This window comes from Rissa tridactyla, chromosome Z (assembly GCF_028500815.1).
Source record: "Rissa tridactyla isolate bRisTri1 chromosome Z, bRisTri1.patW.cur.20221130, whole genome shotgun sequence".
Classification (NCBI taxonomy): Eukaryota; Metazoa; Chordata; class Aves; order Charadriiformes; family Laridae; genus Rissa; species Rissa tridactyla.
In genome coordinates this window covers 83462826-83482322 of record NC_071497.1, presented here as the reverse complement: position 1 = coordinate 83482322, position 19497 = coordinate 83462826, and the positions used below count along the sequence as shown (strand labels likewise).

The 19497-nt window shown below is 43.2% G+C and overlaps 1 protein-coding gene across 4 annotated transcripts in view; it reads left to right on the top strand.

The window, feature by feature from the left end:
- The window catches only part of LOC128902976 (alpha-2,8-sialyltransferase 8E), a 75688-nt gene extending 56836 nt beyond the window's left edge, over positions 1 to 18852 (top strand). For all 4 annotated transcript variants that reach the window (XM_054186782.1, XM_054186779.1, XM_054186781.1 and 1 more), the window contains 5 exons: positions 859 to 945; positions 4052 to 4196; positions 6479 to 6591; positions 10594 to 10686; positions 11659 to 18852. In XM_054186782.1, the coding sequence (XP_054042757.1) occupies positions 859 to 945; positions 4052 to 4196; positions 6479 to 6591; positions 10594 to 10686; positions 11659 to 12127 (907 nt within the window). In that variant the 3' untranslated portion in view covers positions 12128 to 18852. The remainder of the gene's footprint in view (positions 1 to 858; positions 946 to 4051; positions 4197 to 6478; positions 6592 to 10593; positions 10687 to 11658) is intronic.
- The last annotated feature ends 645 nt before the right edge of the window (positions 18853 to 19497 follow it).

Genomic DNA, 19497 nt, shown 5'->3' with positions numbered 1-19497 from the left:
TGAAGAGAACTCATTAAGACCTATCAGTCTTGAAGAAATCTCAGACTTCAAAATTTCCCAGCCAGATTAGGATATTGCTCCCTGGCTCTACATATTTGCAAGGCCTTCGTTACCTCTGTTGTCCAAATACAGAAGATTATGTATGAACTCGAAGGTAGAAGTTGTTGGAATTGATGCTGTCACCAAAAATGTGTCATCCTGTATCAGCCTAGTGGAAGTAGGAGTGTAATTTTTGGATATAGCTAATAGTATATTTATTAACAGAGAGGGAGGGAGAGATCCTTGTGTAAAGAGCTTTTCATGTCCTCTTACCATCACAGATGCTTAACCGTACACGTGTCCTATTGCAGTTTATAAAATGGATTTCCCAACAGTGCTGTTCCGTAGGATCTCATGGATTAAGGTGACTTCACCCAAATATGATGACAGTTGGCCAAATTATCTGAAGTATCTTTTCCAGTACCCTCTGTACTGGGCCCTTCTGCTAGGTGCAACTTTTCCCCCCAAAACCACTCTAGTTGCCAGACATTCATTAGCTTCCCAGCAGACTCTGGACAGACTTCGGTACAGTAGATGCTTCTTGCTCAATATTGCATTTTTTATCCTGAAGAAATGGAGAATTCCTATCAGGGAACAGAAATCAGTCCCAAATATCTGAAGAGCTCCACCTTTGTATATGTGGCTTAAGGTTGCTATGTCTGAGCAGAAAAAGAAATAAAAATGAGAAATTTTATACTGATAGACCGACTGGTTTGCCCTATCAAACACCTACTGCATGGTACCCTGGTCGCAGCTATTTTAGGAAATTAAGCCCTTGTAATAAAGTGAATTTTTATTTTCTTTCTTTTTATCTTTTAGGGTGAAACAAACTGAATTGTTTGACAGATGGAAGAGCTTACAGATGTGCAAATGGGAGATGAACGTCACAGAAGCTAATTTATTCAAGTAAGAATGGTCTACGTTAATGAGACTGAGTAAGATTGCATTTAGTTTTAGTTTAACTTCCTGTAGAGAGATCAAACTTTCATATGGGTAGCAAGAGTATGCATTATAACACTGTTACTGCTTGAGTATCATACTTTTGAATAAATATGGACTTTTTTCTACTTTAAAAAAGTCAACAGCAAGAGTGAAAGACAGCTCTTCTGGCAAAGCTCTTCTGGTACGTGGCACGGTCTTCCCAGGAAAGGCAGGGAATTTGGTTTGAGAAAGGCTTTTCCAGGTAAGGTGGCAGACATAAGGACGGAGCCAAGACTTAATGGCTGCACTGACTACATCAACCTAACTCTCTGGTGGTGTAAAATGGTCATATCATTGGTGACACTGCAAATTTGGCCTACAAAGTACTCAAGCTGGATTTTTTCTGTGGTGTATTAGGTACTGTCGGACTTTGTTTATCACCTCCTTTGTTTTTTTAACGGCTATTGCTCCCTGACTATCTAGATACTTTTTCTGTTCTTCGGAGACCTCTGCAGTTTGTTTCTCTAGCACTCTGTCTTTCTTCAAGTGAATTCCTCTTTGCTGAAGGTCCTCCATGGTCTGTTCAAGCTACAGCTTTTGAAATTGATCTTGTGAAGGCAATAGTAGAATGAAGCCAGAACAATACTTGAATGCTGTATATTAGTATGTTCAAGGGCCATATTTGAGTAGGTCTAGAGGAGCCACATTATTTCAGAGTAAGTGGAATATAGACTGGTTAAGTCTCTAAGTCACCGGCATGATTCAGAGCTGTTGTTTAGAACAAGGCCCCACAACTTTCTCCCAAATTCTCTTGCATGATTTCAGGAAATAGCTGTCATGAGTTAATGAGAGAATGTGAGAAGGCATGTGCCGAGTTAGTCATTAACATCTTTAAAAAGAACTAATTGTTAGTCCCAGGCTTATATGAGTTTTTCCAACACGAGCTCCACACACAAGGTTTTTTAGATTTTGTTTTTTTAGTATATTTTTTTCTGGAAATTACTTGATCGGCAATTATCAGAGCTGATTTTGAAGACAAGAGCCATTCAGGATTACTATCTTAAAGACTGATTGGAATAAGAGAACTAGTGATTGTGCCCAGAGTGCGTGGAGCACATTGAAGTATGGAGGCCAGCCCAGAGGTGGGACCAATGAGAAAGGACTATCTAAGGAAGACCAGCAGGAGGACAATCGCTCTCTTTCAGGCCACCAACACCAGCACATTAAGAAAAGAACCGCTCTCCATCCTAGACAGTGCATTGGGAGAAAAAAGAAATGAAAAACCCAGATCGCTGGCTATACCTGCCTGACTGATATGATATCTGCTTAAGAAACTCCCACTGGTTCCAGAAAAAATAATCATGCTAGTCATGAAAAAAAAAAAAAAAGAAGTTCAAAGTCTGTTTCATTTTTGTCTTATGAGACAGAGACTTCAGTGTGTGAATGTGTGGGGAAACTGTAGTCTCTTAAAAACAGACCACAGTCTCTGAGTTTGGAGGTAATGCTAGTGGGAGGCTAAAAGGAGATGGTCTAACAACACTGAGTTTTGCGCTTTCAAACTTTGTTGTTTCTGGGCCACCAGGTGAGCTGGGGAGAATCCATCAAAAGTTAAATGGCGGTTACTTAAGCAGCAGGGAGGGAGGAAGCACAAAAATCCCACTGGCGTTTGTCTCTGGAGACTAAGGAAAACAATTCCCTTGACAGTCTTCCTCCATGATGGATCAGACATTTACATTAAGGAACGTGCCTCTGGAACCCTAGTTGGACATCAGATTAAAGAACAACATCTCTTTCAATTCCTTAATGCAGAACTAATGACGAGTTTTTTTCATAGCTCAAATATCACAATTCAGTCCCGCTGCCTGCTTGTAATTATTTAACGATTTAGTTATTAGAAATTATTCATTGACTTATTCAGTCTCAATTGCTGCCTCGATCTGATCATCATATCGTGTCATTCTGCATGAGTCAAGTATATAATAGTAATTGGACATCACTGAAATGTTTGCGTAATTCTGTATTTGCTTTCTGGTGCTTGTAATAAAGCCCATAAAGAAGACTGGCTTATTCTTCCAACTCATGATGAGGCCACAAACCCGAGAGGCAAGGTATTTAATCTGGGTTATTTGAGAGCCATTTGGCTTTGTCTTCATGTTAGTGCATTTGCCATGACATGTATTTTTCATTAAAGGTATAAGACGCGTTGACTGAGAAACAAACTGGCTCTGGAGTAAGAATAAACTGGGGTCAGGGCTTTCAGTTCCACCAGTAAAAGGAGTAAAGCGCTCAGGGAAGGATGGGAGCTAAGATATGGACCACTATTTGAAAAGCCACTTTTCCTATTTACATTTCATATAAAAGAATATTATATTTCATATAATGAGTTTTCTCTCATGCCCCAAATCCCATTTCTGAGATTTCAAACCAGTTCTTCTTTACATTGGAATACCTGCCATTTCGTCCCAGCGACAAAGAACATTTTGGCCCTTTGTCTGAGCCATGACCAGTTCCGCCTTGCACCCATCTGTCGGGGCCCCATCGTCTTCCTGATGCACATACGCAAGGTCAAAGGCAAAAGTAACACCTTTAAAAGTTTTTTTTTTGTAATCAAAGCGTGCCGTGCTCCACAGTAGGCTGGTAAATGCGGTAGTGTCTTGGTATTGCTGTGTTTAAGTCCTTGCCCTGCCAAGCTTCCACATCCCCACATGAATACTTTAACCCCTGCGTTTCCTGCCCAGTGATGAGTAAGTAATTTACAAAAAGTGGAGAGGGACTAAGTTGTTAGGGTGTTTTCCCCAGGATATTGGGGACAGAAGCTCAACTTTGGTGTCTGGAGCAGGGCAGAATTTGCACACGTATTTCCTGCAGCCTGGAAGAGACAGGTACAGGAATCTCATTTCTTCTGTGTTCCTCAATCAAGGAAAATTTCACTGAATATGAAACTTCCTAAAGCAAAATCCAGCGAACCACCATCTTACCCCTCCTACAGCTGAAAAGTTTCTTTTTGCTTTGTCAGGAGTAATAGTAATTAGAAATCCTAAAGCGTGCGATCAAGCTCCTTGATCTTATTTCTCTCTTTTTCATTTTACAGGTCTACTTTGTCGAGGTGTTGCAATGCCCCTGCCTTTCTGTTCACCACCCAGAAAAATACTCCCTTGGGAACTAAACTGAAATATGAAGTGGATACTAGTGGAATCTTCCATATCAACCAAGAAATCTTCAAGATGTTTCCAAAGGTGCCTCGTGCCTCTGTCCGTTTGCAGAGTCAGCTTCACTCTACTTGTTGCATTAGATGCTATCCTGTAGCCAAGCATTTAGCAGTTGGCGGTTTGACATTTTTACAAACTTCAGTGCTTATGCTTTGAAGATGTTTATTTTTGATACGGTATTTTAGATGATTATCCTATTTTCTAGTGGTCATCTGCTCTAGTATGCAATATATATATATTTTTTCCTGCAGAATATTACTGACCTAGCAGCAAAGTGGCTAGTTAAGTAATTTAGGAAAGCTGAATCAAAAATCAGTTCTTACTGATCAGAACTTTTAAAAATACAACATTCACGTATTCATAAACGATGAATCCAACATTTGGGGTAGGTCTGCACTTTTAGGGGCATGATTGTTTCATAATTCATGTTCACAGCGACCGACTATTTTCATACTTACTTCGGTTCGCAGATTATCTGTGAACAGGCTGCCCAATTTTTAAATATATTCATCGTAATGATTATTCAACACCTTTTCAGCAAATAATCCCTGACCAGACGGCCATTCAAAGGTATAACCAGTGGGCAATTCCCTTTGCACATAGTGACTGATGTGCAGAAATGGGCTTATGTGACCACTGATTAATCGTGGGGCACACCTCATCAATTTAAAGTGGCGTATTTGCAGGGCGTAACTGAAATTTATCCCTTTCGGAAAGTCAGAAAAATATTCAGGTTAAGCACTTAGATTTGTGTCATTAAAGTTGTCCTTCAGGGTCTAACCGCTTGTAATTTGTTTGCTTTCGGAGCACTACTAAGAGGTAGGGTAGTGATGTTATTGAAATGGGCACATGGGGAACTGGGGCAGAGCAGGGGAAAGGCTCAGATCCAGGAAAGCACTTTAGCATCTGGAGACATGCAAAGAGTGGGTACATCTAACCCCGGGAGTATTATCCTCAAAACCCGGCCTGATTGCGCAGATGAACGCATGAAAGACTATGCTTTTGCTAGGAGTGTCCTATGGCTGCTGTTGTATTTATCCAGGTACGCCCTGAGGATGCTTCGCAGGCTCTATCCCGAGTCAAAGTGCCTTTGGGATTCACTGGGCAGCAGTTATGTGGCCAAAGCCACCCTCTGCCTAGGAGCAGGGCTGCAGCACAGCAAATATAGGAGATGAACAGGTTAAAAGCATGGGAGCAAGACTGTAAGGGCAAGAGACTTGTGCTGAGTGCTGAGACCTGGCTTCTGATCTCCCTGAAAGGAACCATCAAGGCATTTCATGTTAAGAAATCGCTGGATAAAGCACAGACGACTCTATAATGCCTCTGTTAGGCAGCTGCTGCTTTTCTCAGGCAGGTGTAATTGCATGCCCTTTTTGCCTCATGGCTTACGAATGCTACGGAAAGATCCGGGGAATAATCGCCTAGAAATGTCACACCACCGTCGCATCTCTCTGTAGTTTGCGGTATGAAATTATTGTTAAAATATGTATGTACCAAAACGAGCGCCCTCATGCTTATGTAAGCCCATCTCTCCATATTCATAAGGCGGAGCGCGGCTCGGTTCTGCGTCACAACCCTCTCACCCTAATGGCCCAGTTCTGTTCCCGGAGATGTGCTTTTCACTCTCTCTGGCTTCAGCAGCAGCTGCATGTCTGCATATGAAGACAGAATTTTGCCCAAAGGTTACAGAAAAATGCGTCCTACGCAAGTCCAGAAAGGTGCCTGACCAAAGGCTCTAGGAAGTACAAGTGCCAATTAATAATCATTAATACTAATAGTGTTGCAAGCTCTAAAATTTGGGCTAGGTTCTGATAAATAGCTGTAACGTGCTGTCTGACTTAGAGCGACTTCTTGGGCTTTACTAGCTGCTCTGGAACTACGCGTGCAGGCTTCTCAAAAAGCGGGACATCAGAGCCTGAGGAGCGAGCAGTCTGCCGGCAGCTCAGAAGGCAACGCTAATTTTATGATTCATGCCCTCGTGTGGAAACCAGAAGGGAAAGCAAATTTCTAAAACGACTTCTTCCGTTATTAAGTCTGGAAAAAAACAGGTTATTGGGGTTTTTTTTTCCCCTCTGAGTTAGTTGCCCATACTATCTCTAATTGCGCAGAAACAAAACCCATCCATTTATGCACACTATGGGAATATTGCAGGCCAGAACCAGTGTCAGCTTCCTCTGATTAGTGCATCTGCAGCAAGATGCAGCTGCACAAAAAAAAAAAAAAAAAAAAAAAAAAGGAAAAAGTAAAAAAGAGACTTGTTGCCTCCATGTTGCGGGATATTTAACTGTTTCCTTGCTTTCTTGTTGCAGGATATGCCGTACCACCGCTCCCAGTTTAAGAAGTGTGCGGTGGTTGGGAACGGAGGAATTCTGAAGAACAGCCGATGTGGCCGGGAGATTGACAGCGCAGACTTCGTGTTTCGGTAATCACCACAGCACCATTTTTCTTTTTTGCCTGTTTCAATGACACGTAAAGGATTATAAAACTGTTCTCTCCCACATGGAAACATGGGATTTGACAACCTGGCCATATCAAGCCCGCTTCTTGTAGAAAAAGCAACGCTCCAAAAAAACCCCACCTCACTCTATAACAATTATTTAAAAATTATGCTTGAAGGTATCAATTTTGCCTAATGTGGTTAATCCACTGACTGACTGACAAAGTTGATGTCCTCATTCAGGACATCCCCTGTTACTCGGGCTGTGGATTTATCCTTCCGTGGACATTATCCCATAAGCAGTGTTCTATGCACACGGTCATGATTTTCTGTGGCAGTTCTGAACCAGAGGTACAACCTCCTTTGCGTGACAAGCACCTTGTCCAGATGGACTTGGGGGTGTTGGTGGATGAGAAGCTCAACATGAGCCAGCAACGTGTGCTGGCAGCCCAGAAACCCCCCGCAGCCTGGGCTGCATCACCAGCAGCGTGGGCAGCAGGGCGAGGGGGGGGGATTCTGCCCCTCTGCTCTGCTCGGGGGAGACCCCCCTGCAGCGCTGCCTCCAGCTCTGGGGCACCAACAGCAGAAGGAGATGCTGGGAGGGCTGGAGCCCCTCTGCTGGGAGGACAGGCTGAGAGAGCTGGGGGGGTTCAGCCTGGAGAAGAGAAGGTTCCGCGGAGACCTTCCAGCCCCTTCCAGTCCCTCAAGGGGCTCCAGGAAAGCTGGGGAGGGACTCTGGATCAGGGAGTGGAGCCATAGGATGAGGGGGAACGGCTTTAAACTGGAAGAGGGGAGATTTAGATGAGATATTGGGAAGAAACTCTTTGCTGTGAGGGTGGTGAGCCCCTGGCCCAGGTTGCCCAGAGAAGCTGTGGCTGCCCCATCCCTGGAGGGGTTCAAGGCCAGGTTGGCCGGGGCTTGGAGCAACCTGGGCTGGTGGGAGGTGTCCCTGCCCGGGGCAGAGGGGTGGAACGAGGTGGTCTTTAAGGTTCCTTCCAACTCTAACCATTCTATGAGTCTATGATTCTATGTCAATATCTCCACGCTGTGCAGCTCATGTGATTCAGAGGTGTGTTTCTGAAGTGGTGCAGAGCTCAAGTGCTGGGCGTTACAGCAATGAGTACCGTAGGCTCCAGGGTCTGCAGAGACACCTGGATGAGTGTGAACGTTGAGTGTCTTCATATTATGCTCCCCACCACATGTGGAGTTACCCAGGTTTTGCATAGACTGGGATGTCCCACGACTGGCGTCTCTGGATAATGGAGTTTAGCAGCACTTTTTTCATCCTTAATATATATGGGAAAGATTTTTTTTTATTATTCGTATGCATGACTAATCCCTGTCTAAATCCTGTTAAGCTCTTTGCCTGGGTCATGGCATATGACAGCTACTCACAGATTCACGACCTGTTCTGTAGAAAAGATAAATCTTTTTACTTCTGTTGGCCTGTTTTCTGATCTTGAGTACGTTGCTGTCTGTTTAGAATAACTGCATTCTTAATTCATTGTTTTCAGACCCTTGTGGCCTCCTCTTGTGCCCGCTTTATAGAAAACTATTGTCTTAGCTCATATAAGGCTTCATATAATTTGCTTTTGAAAAGCCTAGTATACCCCATATACATTAAATAATTATTGTGGATTCCCTACTATTGTGTGGGATCACAGCTGTCAGTATGGTTGAAAGGAACGATGCGTGTTACATGTGGAGATGAGAAGCTGTTGAGTGGAAGCAGAAATATGGGCAGCAAATCTCATCATTTATGTATAAGAACTTTCTGTGGAGGTCCCTTTTTACCTTCACAACCTTGAACGGCGCCAAAACTGATTAAAAAGAGCAGATCAGATCACTACAGAACCTAGAAAATCGGTTGCTTTTGGTAGCAGTAATTAATTAAATAGAGGCTTAAGTAGAACTGAAAAATGAATAAATAAAACAGTACTTGTGCAAAAGAAACCCACGGTTCACCATCTCCAAAACACGTGGGACCAGCGTTACGCACAAAGATGTGCTAGTGTTTAAGAGTTTAAGGTCTGCTGACATCAATTTTAAAATACATTAATCATCGCTTTTAAAGTAAAGCTTGTGTTTAAGGTCAGGTCCGAACACATCCGCTTTCCAGTGTAACACCAGTTCACCAAACTGTCAGGAATCACCATCCTGGTCGCCAACGAAGTAATTCTTTAAAATATTTCAAAAACTGCCCGTGGACCACTGCTAACATTCAGTGATACCTTCAGGACACCTGGGAAAATCGTTTATTGTCAGGACACTGGTGGCCAGCAGGATGCAACCAAGAGTTTTCTATGAAATAAATACTGATAACAATGAGTTCTATTACAATACAATATATAAAATACACACGCATGAATTGCATTTACTAGTTGTTAGGGTGTATCTCCATCTACTGGCCAAAGTGGAGATCTGTGATGAGACGCATTTAGAGATGGGACTACTCTCTTTGCAGGGTTGAATTTTTGGAGTCCTACGACAAAACTACAGTTTATGCAGATTGTATCGTCTTCGTAAGGAATTATCACTTTCAACAAATTCCTTCTTTTTTGATCCTGGTGGGAGTTTGCTGTTTGAAAATATCGAAGCTGAATATTCGAAAGAAACCTTTTTCAAATATAATCTAGTGGGCGCAGTGCCCAGTGCTAGGTAGAACTGAGGATTCTAGAGGACTTCAGAAGGACGTTGCGTGACCTAGCAGAGGAATATGCTGGAAATAACATTGCCTATGAGAAAGATGAGGTGGCTAAAATAAATTCTCTGACCTGATAAAGAGAGGCTCTCTGGGAGGTAGATGTGAACCTCCTGAGTCTGAGAAGGACTTGGAAGGATTTTTGTGCATTCTTCTGCTCCCCTGCTCGCTCTCTTCCTGTGGCTGAGAAATTATGATGGCAGCTGAACTCTAGTACTGTGAAAACGCTGAGCATCACTTACCCTAAATACCTTCACAGTTTTCTCCTATTCAGCCCCGATCTTCAAAAATATGAAGTTTGGGAATTAGGCACGGCACTATTTTTGAGATGTGGGGATCTTAACAGTGATGGCTTTTATTGTGGCTTGTAGATCACTTCAAAAAGTTTTCAAAACGTCAGCAAATACCTAAGGCTAGCTTAAAGTGAGAGTAAAACTAGTTGCATGGCCGCTTACGTCCCCTCTCTCTGATGATGGATGCCGAAGCTTTTTTTTAGCTGGGTTTGCTATGGAAGTGGAGCTTGTGCGATAGCTTGTGTGTGTGTGTGTGTGTGTGTTTCAGTAACTTCAGCATCTCTTGAGGGATGCTCTGAATTTTTGGAGATGATGGATCTAGGTCAAGGCCAAGGTGAGCGGAGGCTGAGCAAAGTCAAGGTTTGCAAATCTTCGTAAGTTTGCTCCTAATAGCTTTGACATCCTCTGGTGAATCCGTAGAGTCAGAATTGCTGTTCTTACACTGCGCTGGGAGACGTTTATAAAGGGAAAAGGAAGGGAAGCAGATAGTTTCAGATTATTTAGGACTGGACTAATATGTCTCTTATGAAGTATTTCCCCTCAATTCTCTTGGGTATAAAACAAAGCATCTTAAAGGCGACGTTATAGATGTAGTTTATCTATTAATTATTGAATACAGCTCGGGTGTTGCTGAGGAAGTCTTTGATTTTATAGACCGATTGTGCTTGGGGCTTCATGCCATTTCTTGTCCTAAATTGCCAAAGTAAATCGCTGTACTGCTCTTAAGGAAGCAAAATGAGTGAACACTGGCTACGTCTGCAAAAAGGGGTCAGCTCTGACAGACTCAGGGAAGAATCGAGGTTTTCGTTCAGCCCCGAAGTACTCGTTACTTTAATGCATAGTTTGGGCATCAGTGTGTTTCATACAATCTTAAATTCTCGATCTGATTCTAGATTTGTTGCTTGGAAGAAGTGCTTAAACCAGTTCTACTTTCTAGTCCTGCAAAGGTGCAAGGAATCGTTTAACTTTCTTACTAATTTCTTTCCTTTATAGGTGCAATTTGCCTCCTATATCTGAGAAATACTTCACGGACGTTGGGGTAAAGACGGATGTCGTGACAGTCAATCCCAGTATAATTACTGAGAGGTCTTTTCTGGTTTTTGTATTTTCATCTCCTATTGCTTTTCCAAGTCTACTTTTCACTAAATTTTAACTGTTACAGGGAATTTTTCCCCCAATATTACTTTAAGCTGACACTGTGAATCATACGTTTCATTCTGAGTTGAAGTTATTCAGTATATGAAATGTGTGACAACTGATAGAAATGTGGTAAACACTTAGACTTGCACGTTGATAATAAAAAGTGGGAAGCCGATGAGCTAAATCATTAAGAGCAGAGCCATCCTTCCCCTGGAAGTCCTTTAGCATGCTGGCAAGCCCCAGGCAGATGTATTGGACGCATTTGGGTGCAAGCGACTGGTTGCCACCCTAAATGCTTAAATAAAGTAGCACACATTGTCCTGTGTTTTTAAAAAAATGCCAGTTAAACCTTCTAGCCAGGAGTGACTGAGTGATTTTAATTTTCAATACCTCAATACCGCCTTCCTGACAGGTTTGGGACCATGGGGCTAATTCCGGATTTCCTTTCTTGCTGGGGGAATGTTTCTTTTCTTGAATAACATTAAATCATTTGCTTGCCTTGTGGATTTCTTTTAAATATTAGTAATTTTAGAAGTGTTATTGCTCTACTTTGGTATTTACCACTTTTGATACCGTTCTGCACTGCATAACGCACTATAGAGCTAACCAAACCTTAGTAAAATTGCACACTTCTCATAATAAAATGAGAAGTGAGACATGATCAGAAATGTCTACAGAGTTTGTGCACGGTTTAATGAATGTATTGCCGAAAGAGGAGAGAAAATGTATTTTTTTATCCCCTGCATTTTTGCCCTACATTTCATACTGATACTTTAGCTACAAATCTAAATATATTCCCCTTTCAATTATGTCTCTATCAGAAATGTTTCAGTAAAAGCCCATTGGAGGTTTCTTGTCTGCTGGCTCCCGACTGAGTCCATGCTGGTCTGACCATCACTCACGTCCTTTTCCCTTTAGATTTCATAAGCTGGAAAAATGGAGGAAACCTTTCTACGACGTGCTCCAGGTCTACGAGAACGCTTCCGTGCTGCTGCCAGCTTTCTACAACACTCGCAACACGGACGTCTCGATCCGGGTCAAATACGTCCTGGATGATTTTGAATCTCAGCAAGCTGTTTATTACTTTCATCCCCAGTATCTCATCAACGTCTCACGCTACTGGCTCGGCCAAGGGGTGCGGGCCAAGCGGATTAGCACTGGACTGATCCTGGTGACTGCTGCCCTGGAGCTCTGCGAAGAGGTCCACCTTTTTGGCTTTTGGGCCTTCCCCATGAACCCCTCAGGGATTTTTATAACTCACCACTACTATGACAATGTGAAACCTCGCCCCGGTTTTCATGCTATGCCCTCAGAAATCTTCAACTTCCTCCACATGCACAGCAAGGGGATCCTGCGGGTTCATACAGGGACCTGTGGCTGCTGTTGACAGGGACACTTCTTCCTCCCTGATGCAAAAGTGTAACAGGAACTCGATGCCTGTGTATGATGTAGGAGGTTTTATTACACCCTGAGATTATGCAATAATTGTTTGATATAAATTTCCTCAAGGCATTGCATCCCATGAGATCTAGGATACCAGCATCTTTCCTGCAAGCAGAGTTGGGTCCGTAACAGTGTGGGAGACGCAAAACTCCTCCGTCCCAGGGTACACGCTGCCCTGGAAAGCAAGTCAGAGAAGAAGCACATTTCCAATAGGTTTAGGGATAAACAGAGCACATTAATATAGTTATCATTTCACTATGAAGAAAAGCACTAAACTTTTGAGGAGAATCAGTGGTGGAGAATTTTAGCGTAGACTGTGTGACTTTACATAGGTTCCTCAGTCGAGTACCTTGGGGTGTTGCCAGATTTTATTGAAAGCACTGTCCTCTGGCATTTGGGCTTTTGACGATACTCTTTAGCGTTATAGTTTTAAGGAGAAGTATATAACTTGAGGTCTTTGTTCTGTAATGTCACAAAGTATTGGTGCAAAATAGCAGGTAGATGCGATAGGAATAAACAAGGTCACTTTATGAAATTGTTCAGCCAGGGTAGAAGAGAATGTTAACCCCCCCATTCACAGCATCAAGTAACTGTGTTGATCATGGTGTGCAATTGTTTTAGAGTTTCTTTCTTTTTCCTTCTAGTGTCCTATATTTCTGGTCTCCTCTGCCCATCATGTTTTCTTTCTCATTGTCTGTAATGCTTTCCTTCTAGCTAATGGATCCACTTCCTCCTACAGTGACCATCTCAGCTTCAGATTGGAGTCTTTTATTGAAGAAGCATTCTCCTTTCACACTTTTGCAAGCTTTTCTTGGGCTGAACAGCAAGGAGATTACGTAGTTATATTTTCTGAGTTGGTTGTTCGGTTCAAATATCACAGCGTATGATAGAAAAAGGCATTTCCTCTTTGATTTTTATTAAAGACTTCGTAGGAGTATCTGAATGTTGATTCACAGTTGTGCAGGTCGAGTTAAATACTGTCAGGTGTCTGTGCTAAGTACTGGCAGGAATTGAAGTTAAAATACAGTGAAGATACTTTGTGTCTTGGATTATGATGCTTATTTTAAAATTAGGCATCTCAAGATGTCAGATGTCTTAACGTGGCATTTTTGTATGTTGAGAATGTTATTAGGATAGTAAAAGGGCTGGTGTATTCTTTAAAAAGTTACCAATGTCACTCTGTCAGTTATGCCAAACTCGATTTTTCACCAGATACAGTTAAACTGGCCGAATCCTGACGCAGAAAAGATGCCACGTATTACCGGCGTTTATTTTGGCTGCTGACTACGTGTAGTAGGCTGCTGGCAGATGCCCTTTCATACTGACATGACTGCGGACACAGGAGGGTGAGGTTTGCTGTTTCAGCTCCGCTGGCGTAGTTAAATGAACAGAGTTTCCTTGTCTAAGTTCTTAGTCTGAAGCACTTGGGCTGTTGTCCAGTGCCTTGTCTTGTCTTACTTAGATTACAAGATCCTTGGTCAAGGATTTGGAGTTTGAAGTGCTAGTTCGATATGAGGGAAACTTTTTCTTTTTTTAGGAGAGGGTTTAAATCCAAACCTGGACTTGGATTTTGTTTTTGCAATGCATGAATGCACAAAGCTTCTTTTAAAAGCCTCTGTGCTATGCTGAGAGCTGTGAAAGTCGCTCACGCTGCGGATAAAATGATCAAAAAGGAAGTGAAGCACAATGGTCACCATTTCAAAAGTCCCTACTGACCAGCAGTGACCTGGACGGTATGTGAGAGCGCATTTCCTTAACTTTACGCTGGATTCCAGAGGTCTGATTGCTTTAAAAGCAACCCGTATCCTTGATAAAGATATCAGAACTCACTTGGGAAATACCAGCCAGGGGTAGGTGAAGGACCCGTGCTTAAGCTTTATATATTTGTGTTGTGCTTTTGGTCTTAGAGGTATGCCGTGTAGCACTGAGCACCACCTCGTATCGGCTAGCTGTCAAATAGGCAGCACACTAAGAATGAACGTGTCGCTGAGATAGTTTCCCTGATTTAATATGCAAAAGAGATCTCTGTCTTTGCTGTGTTTTGTAAATGTATGTGCAAAGGGCTTTGATAATGAAGTGCTGTAATGAAAGTGCTATTTAGAGAGCAATGTGACCCTGTGGGTTGGCCGTCTTGCTGTGCGTTAAGCTTTATGATAACGGGAATGACACTGAAGCTGGTACCTAGGGCCCTTACTCCTTATTCTGCCTGAGTACGGGACTAGTAGTGACTTCAGTATTGCTTTGCTGCTGCTGCTTTGCGAAGGTTACCTTCTTTAGTAGGGGGTTTTTCTTTGCTGTGGTGATTGAAGTGAACAAAAGCAAGCGAAAGGAGTCTGCGATGTTGCGAAAGATACTTCCAAAAAGCTGGGAAGGCACTTGAGAAGCATCCACGTGTTGGAAAGAAATGGTGCGATTCCCCGTTTTTAGTTGCAAAAATCCTTTCGGACTTTAGGATAAGGATAAGCAAAACCGTAATTACAGTTAAACTGTAATTACAGAGTCACAGACATTTCCTTTCCTTCGTTTGCTTCATAGAAATGAGCAATGTAAATTCACCCAGGCTGTACTGTAATAAGTACAGTTTTACTGTGTGTCGATTTTGATGGGTTAGAAATCTATAGCCACTATATTTTTTTAAGGATTTTAAAATGTGTGTGCAGGATACTCGCACGTATGCACCAAAGGCCCAATCTTGCCACATTTATCTGAAAAGAGCTCCCATTCAAGTGGATGGGTATTTTATTTGTGTAGGGACTGCAGAAACACGCCCGGACGTGCCTGTGAAGGTGTACATAGGTGTATAGTTAGATATAAGGAGTGATTTCCAAGCCAGAAAAATACTTAAATATATATAAAATATTCCTTGAGATGAAATGCATGTTGCAGCGCGTTTACTTTCTGATTCGTTTTTTCAGGTGTTGCTCAGAAAATGCTTGAAAAACTATGGCGTTTGTCAGAAACGCCATATGCAGAAGCTTTCAGATATTTTTTGGCCTCCTTACCTTGCACTGGGCGCTGGAAAATCAGATTCCTGCTGCTGTACCGCGGCGTCTGTGGGGCTGAGTGGAAACGACGTGGTGGCAGGTTGCAGGAGCAGGGTCTGAGGATGGATCCTACCTGCTGCTCTGTTCTCCATGGGCAGCAAATAAATACTGCCCAGGAGATTTTAGCTCCGTGGAGGTCAATGGCGCTGTGGGGTGGGTGAGCCAGCAGTGACCAGCCTGAGCTTCTGCCCGTCCTGCTTAAACGGGCAGTTTAAAAGAAGGGCTGTTGCAGAAAGAAGGACCCTCCTTGTTTTCTGCCATCATTCTTTTGTGTAGTGAGCATAAGAAAATGCTCTTTTGACGTCAAGAATTTGTCTGAGTTTGAGGCAGTGTTTTTTCCCTTTTCCCATGCTGTCAGAGCTCCAAATCATAGAATCACAGGATGGTTTGGGTTGGAAGGGACCTTAAAGACCATCTAGTTCCAACCCCCCTGCCCTGGGCAGGGACACCTCCCACCACACCAGGTTGCTCCAAGCCCCGTCCAACCTGGCCTTGAACACCTCCAGAGATGGGGCAGCCACAGCTTCTCTGGGCAACCTGGGCCAGGGGCTCACCACCCTCCCAGCCAAGAATTTCTTCCTAATATCTCATCTAAATCTCCCCTCTTTCAGTTTAAAACCATTACCCCTTGTCCAATGTCCAATCTTAACCTTCTTTGAACAGCGTGATACCTGAGTGATAAGCAGTGACTGTCAGGAAGCCGGGTGTGTTTGCAGCACCCTGCCATGGCAAGTAAAGGGCATGCGTAGCGTGTCATGCTTTCCCACAGAAAAGGCTACAGGCCCCAGAGAAATCCCTTGATACAAAAAATCTGATCTGTCGGAGAAGAAGCGCCATCAGCTGTCTGGTGGCACATCCTGAGCTCAGGCCGTAATCCCAGCTCTGTTGCTGAGGGTATGAAATCTGAGACAGGGAGAGAGAAAATGATAATATTATGGTTTAAGCCCCAACTTCTCATATTATTTAGGAGAGTCTCTTAAGAAGTTCCTGAGATCTGCATAGTCTGGCAACGCAAATTCACTCGGAAAAACATAGCTAGGACTGCTTTCTTGTCAGGTCAACAGAGGAGGCTTATGAATCTGCCAGTGCTTTCATCAAAAGGAAGGAAGTATTTAGGCGAAATAGTTTAGCTGCTTGCTTTTGATTTATGAAATCCAACTTTGCTGTTGGACAGAATGGATTAAATGGTGATGGGGCCATTATAATATTTTAGCATATTGTCTGTGATTGCAACAGAGTTGTTAAAGCCGGCTCATGAATTGCAAAGGGAGAGCCATGCCGTGGCAGCTCCTCCTGCTGTGATTTCAGGGAGGAGAGACATCATGGTGAGTAAGTCTGGCATCGCCTGGAAAAGAGATGTGAAGGGAATACTGGAAATTGCAAGAACAACTTTTGTCCAGAGCCTTCGGCGCTGTGCAGTAACATGACAGCGAAGACAGATGAAGCTTCTCCGCTTCCAATGGCCAGGAGTAGCTCCTCTAGTCCCTGACAAAAGCTGCCCCCATGCAGATAAATTAAAGGTGGTGTTCGTTTCAGATGTTAGATGTAGTAGACGGAAGGGAATCAACTCTAAGAATAGTCCACTCTGGGGTGGTTTGGTGAATCAGTAGAAATGTTCCTCAGACCTTGAAGGCAAAAACACTGGTGGTGATGCAGCTGCGTGGCAGGAAGGAGCAAACTCTGGTTTGCCTGTGAGGGAAACCAGGGCGGATAAAACACCGAGGTGTGGAGCGAGAGGGAACATGTCCTTTTTAGTCTCCTGAGGTCTGATGGCTTGGCAGCAAAGCTCTGATTGCAGAGAGCACAAGGCTGGGTAGTGAAAATAGTCCTTTCCCCCGTCTCGCTCGCATCCACACATATATGAAGAAGGAAACAGAGAAATTCGGCAATCCCTAAAGGCCAAATTCCCATGGAACTTCTGGAGTGAGCTGAGGTTTTAGGAATAAAGGAGACGGTATTTATGCTTAGGGCCTTTTCCAAAAATCCGTGGGAAGGGCAGTGTACTTCAGAGAAAGCCTCCAGAAACGGGCCCCGATCATGGGCAGGAAGAGCAGCCTCTTGATTCTCACGCGCTTGATTTCAGATACATTTTTTAAAATATTGTAGATACGGTGCAGTAGCAATCCTGTGTTTTTAATGGCGTGTGTAAAGAACAAACTTCTCTGGAAGCAGAAACGTTGTGACTGTCATTCTCCCTTCCAGATTTCGGCACTTTTCATCTTTTCAAAATCATCTATGCAAAGCATTTCACCGTGGCAGTGTAAATCACCGTATCGAATGACAAATGAGCCCTCTGTACCTATCTGTATGCGTGTGAATCACATGCCTCGAGAGAAGAGGTGTTTTTCCTGCTTGCTTTAAAATACCAGCGTGGAATTCATCAGGGATACGAATGTGTTCAAGGCAGGATTTGGCCCGTTCCCTTTGAAGCCAGCACAATATCCGTGTTTGGCTTCGATAGAAAAAAAACCATGGGGAACGGTGCTTGTAAGTCAAGCCAATAACCCGCATCTCCCCAAATCCCCTCCCAGACTATTATCATTTTATGTCTTATTATCATCCTGTCTAATGTGGGTGAGGCTGCTGGGCATCCCTGTGTTGTCTGCATGGTATTCAAAATCAACAAGCAATTGTACTTAAGTGCTTTTTTTTTTTTTTTCAACAAACTTAAGGGAAATCCAAATGTACGCTAGGCGTTAGAGTTGAGAGAGCTTGAGTCCCAGGCTGTCGGCACCTCCAGCGCTCCCCGAAGCCCTGAGCATCTGAGAAACATCAGAAATGTGGGACTGGGCCGTGGTGGGAAACTTAAAGAAAGACAAATCTGCCTCAGCGCTTCGAGGATTGAAAGCTGTAAATATGTTACCGACGTGTCTGACTTTCCCTTTAGAAGCCATAAATGTTCTCGGTGTGTGATCTTTGGGTAAGTTGATGTACGTTTTTAACTGTACTAATCACTGTAAAATGTGTTAGCATGTAAAATGGTGACAAGCTAAAGCCAGTAAAATCAGACACTCTGTTGGCTAGTTCTCGAAATGTCTGTTCTACCTGAAACTGTCTGACGGACCAAGACACCGAGGTATCTCCAGTGCTCCATACGACTTATGAAGACTGTGATTATTACCCGTTTTAGCGGAGGGAAGCAAGCAGAATTGAATTAATCCCTATTTGTTAACCTTGTGTTGGCCAAGTGATACACTTAATGTCCCCTTAGAGATGAGGAAAGCTGCCTGGACCTGCTCCACCTGGGACAGGACATGGTGAATTTTGCTTCACTTCTGGGTCCTCCTTATTATCAACCATGAGGTCCCTGATCAAACCTCTGTGTTCAGCCCATGTAAATTGTATGGAGCAGCTGCTGCCTGTCGAATACGTCCCCCGTGATCGCTTGGTGGAAAGAAAAAAAAAAACAAACAAAAAAACCTTAGTTTGGAAATACTGGAGCAAAACCGTGTGTCTTCACGCCAAGGGAGCTTGGGTTATTACAAAAATAAAGCCTGTTTCATGTTTGTTGTTTCTGTAAGGCGGTGACAGTCGGGGTGGAGAAATCCAAGCGGAGTCGTGGCAGTTTCATGCTGATGTTAATCCCTCGTGTCCTTTGACTCGCCTTTCTTTTGTCAACCTTCCACCCTGTAATTTTTGCTTATTGTTTCTGTAGCTGTATTATGGTTGTAATAGAAAGCCTATCAATTGATGTAAGCCATAACTAAACCAGTAATCAGGGTATTTTTTGGGTCTGTGTCACTGTGTTTGAAAGATGATTTAGTTCTATTGAATAAACCACTTTACAGTTTTATGGGAAAGGCAATCTTTGGGCCGCTTTTTTTGTGCCTTCAAACTCATTTGGTGTTTTCTGCTGTTCTGCGTCTCTAAGCAAAGAGAGTTGGAAGCTCAGCGGATAGCAATTGGTTCGTGTAACTAGAGAATACCACGGTAGAATTACATGATGATATAATATCAGGTGTGTGCACAGGTATGTACAAGTATATGTAGGGTTATATGACGATATAAATTGAGAACTTGGTATTTTGATCACTGGACATACGAGGTTGCATGCTGGTTTGTAGCCTACGATATATATGGGCACAGTAGGGTAATTTATTGCTAGAAGTAGAAATCTGTATGCAGACAAGCTTTGAAAAGCTCTGCAGTCCCTGGGGTTTTGCCTGCTCACGCCGTCCTAACAGCTCTGTCCTTTACTGTCCTCACCCTTTACTTAAACCCATCTTCCTTGGGTCTGGTCTGTCTTAACGTAGCCGCCGTCTTACAAGCT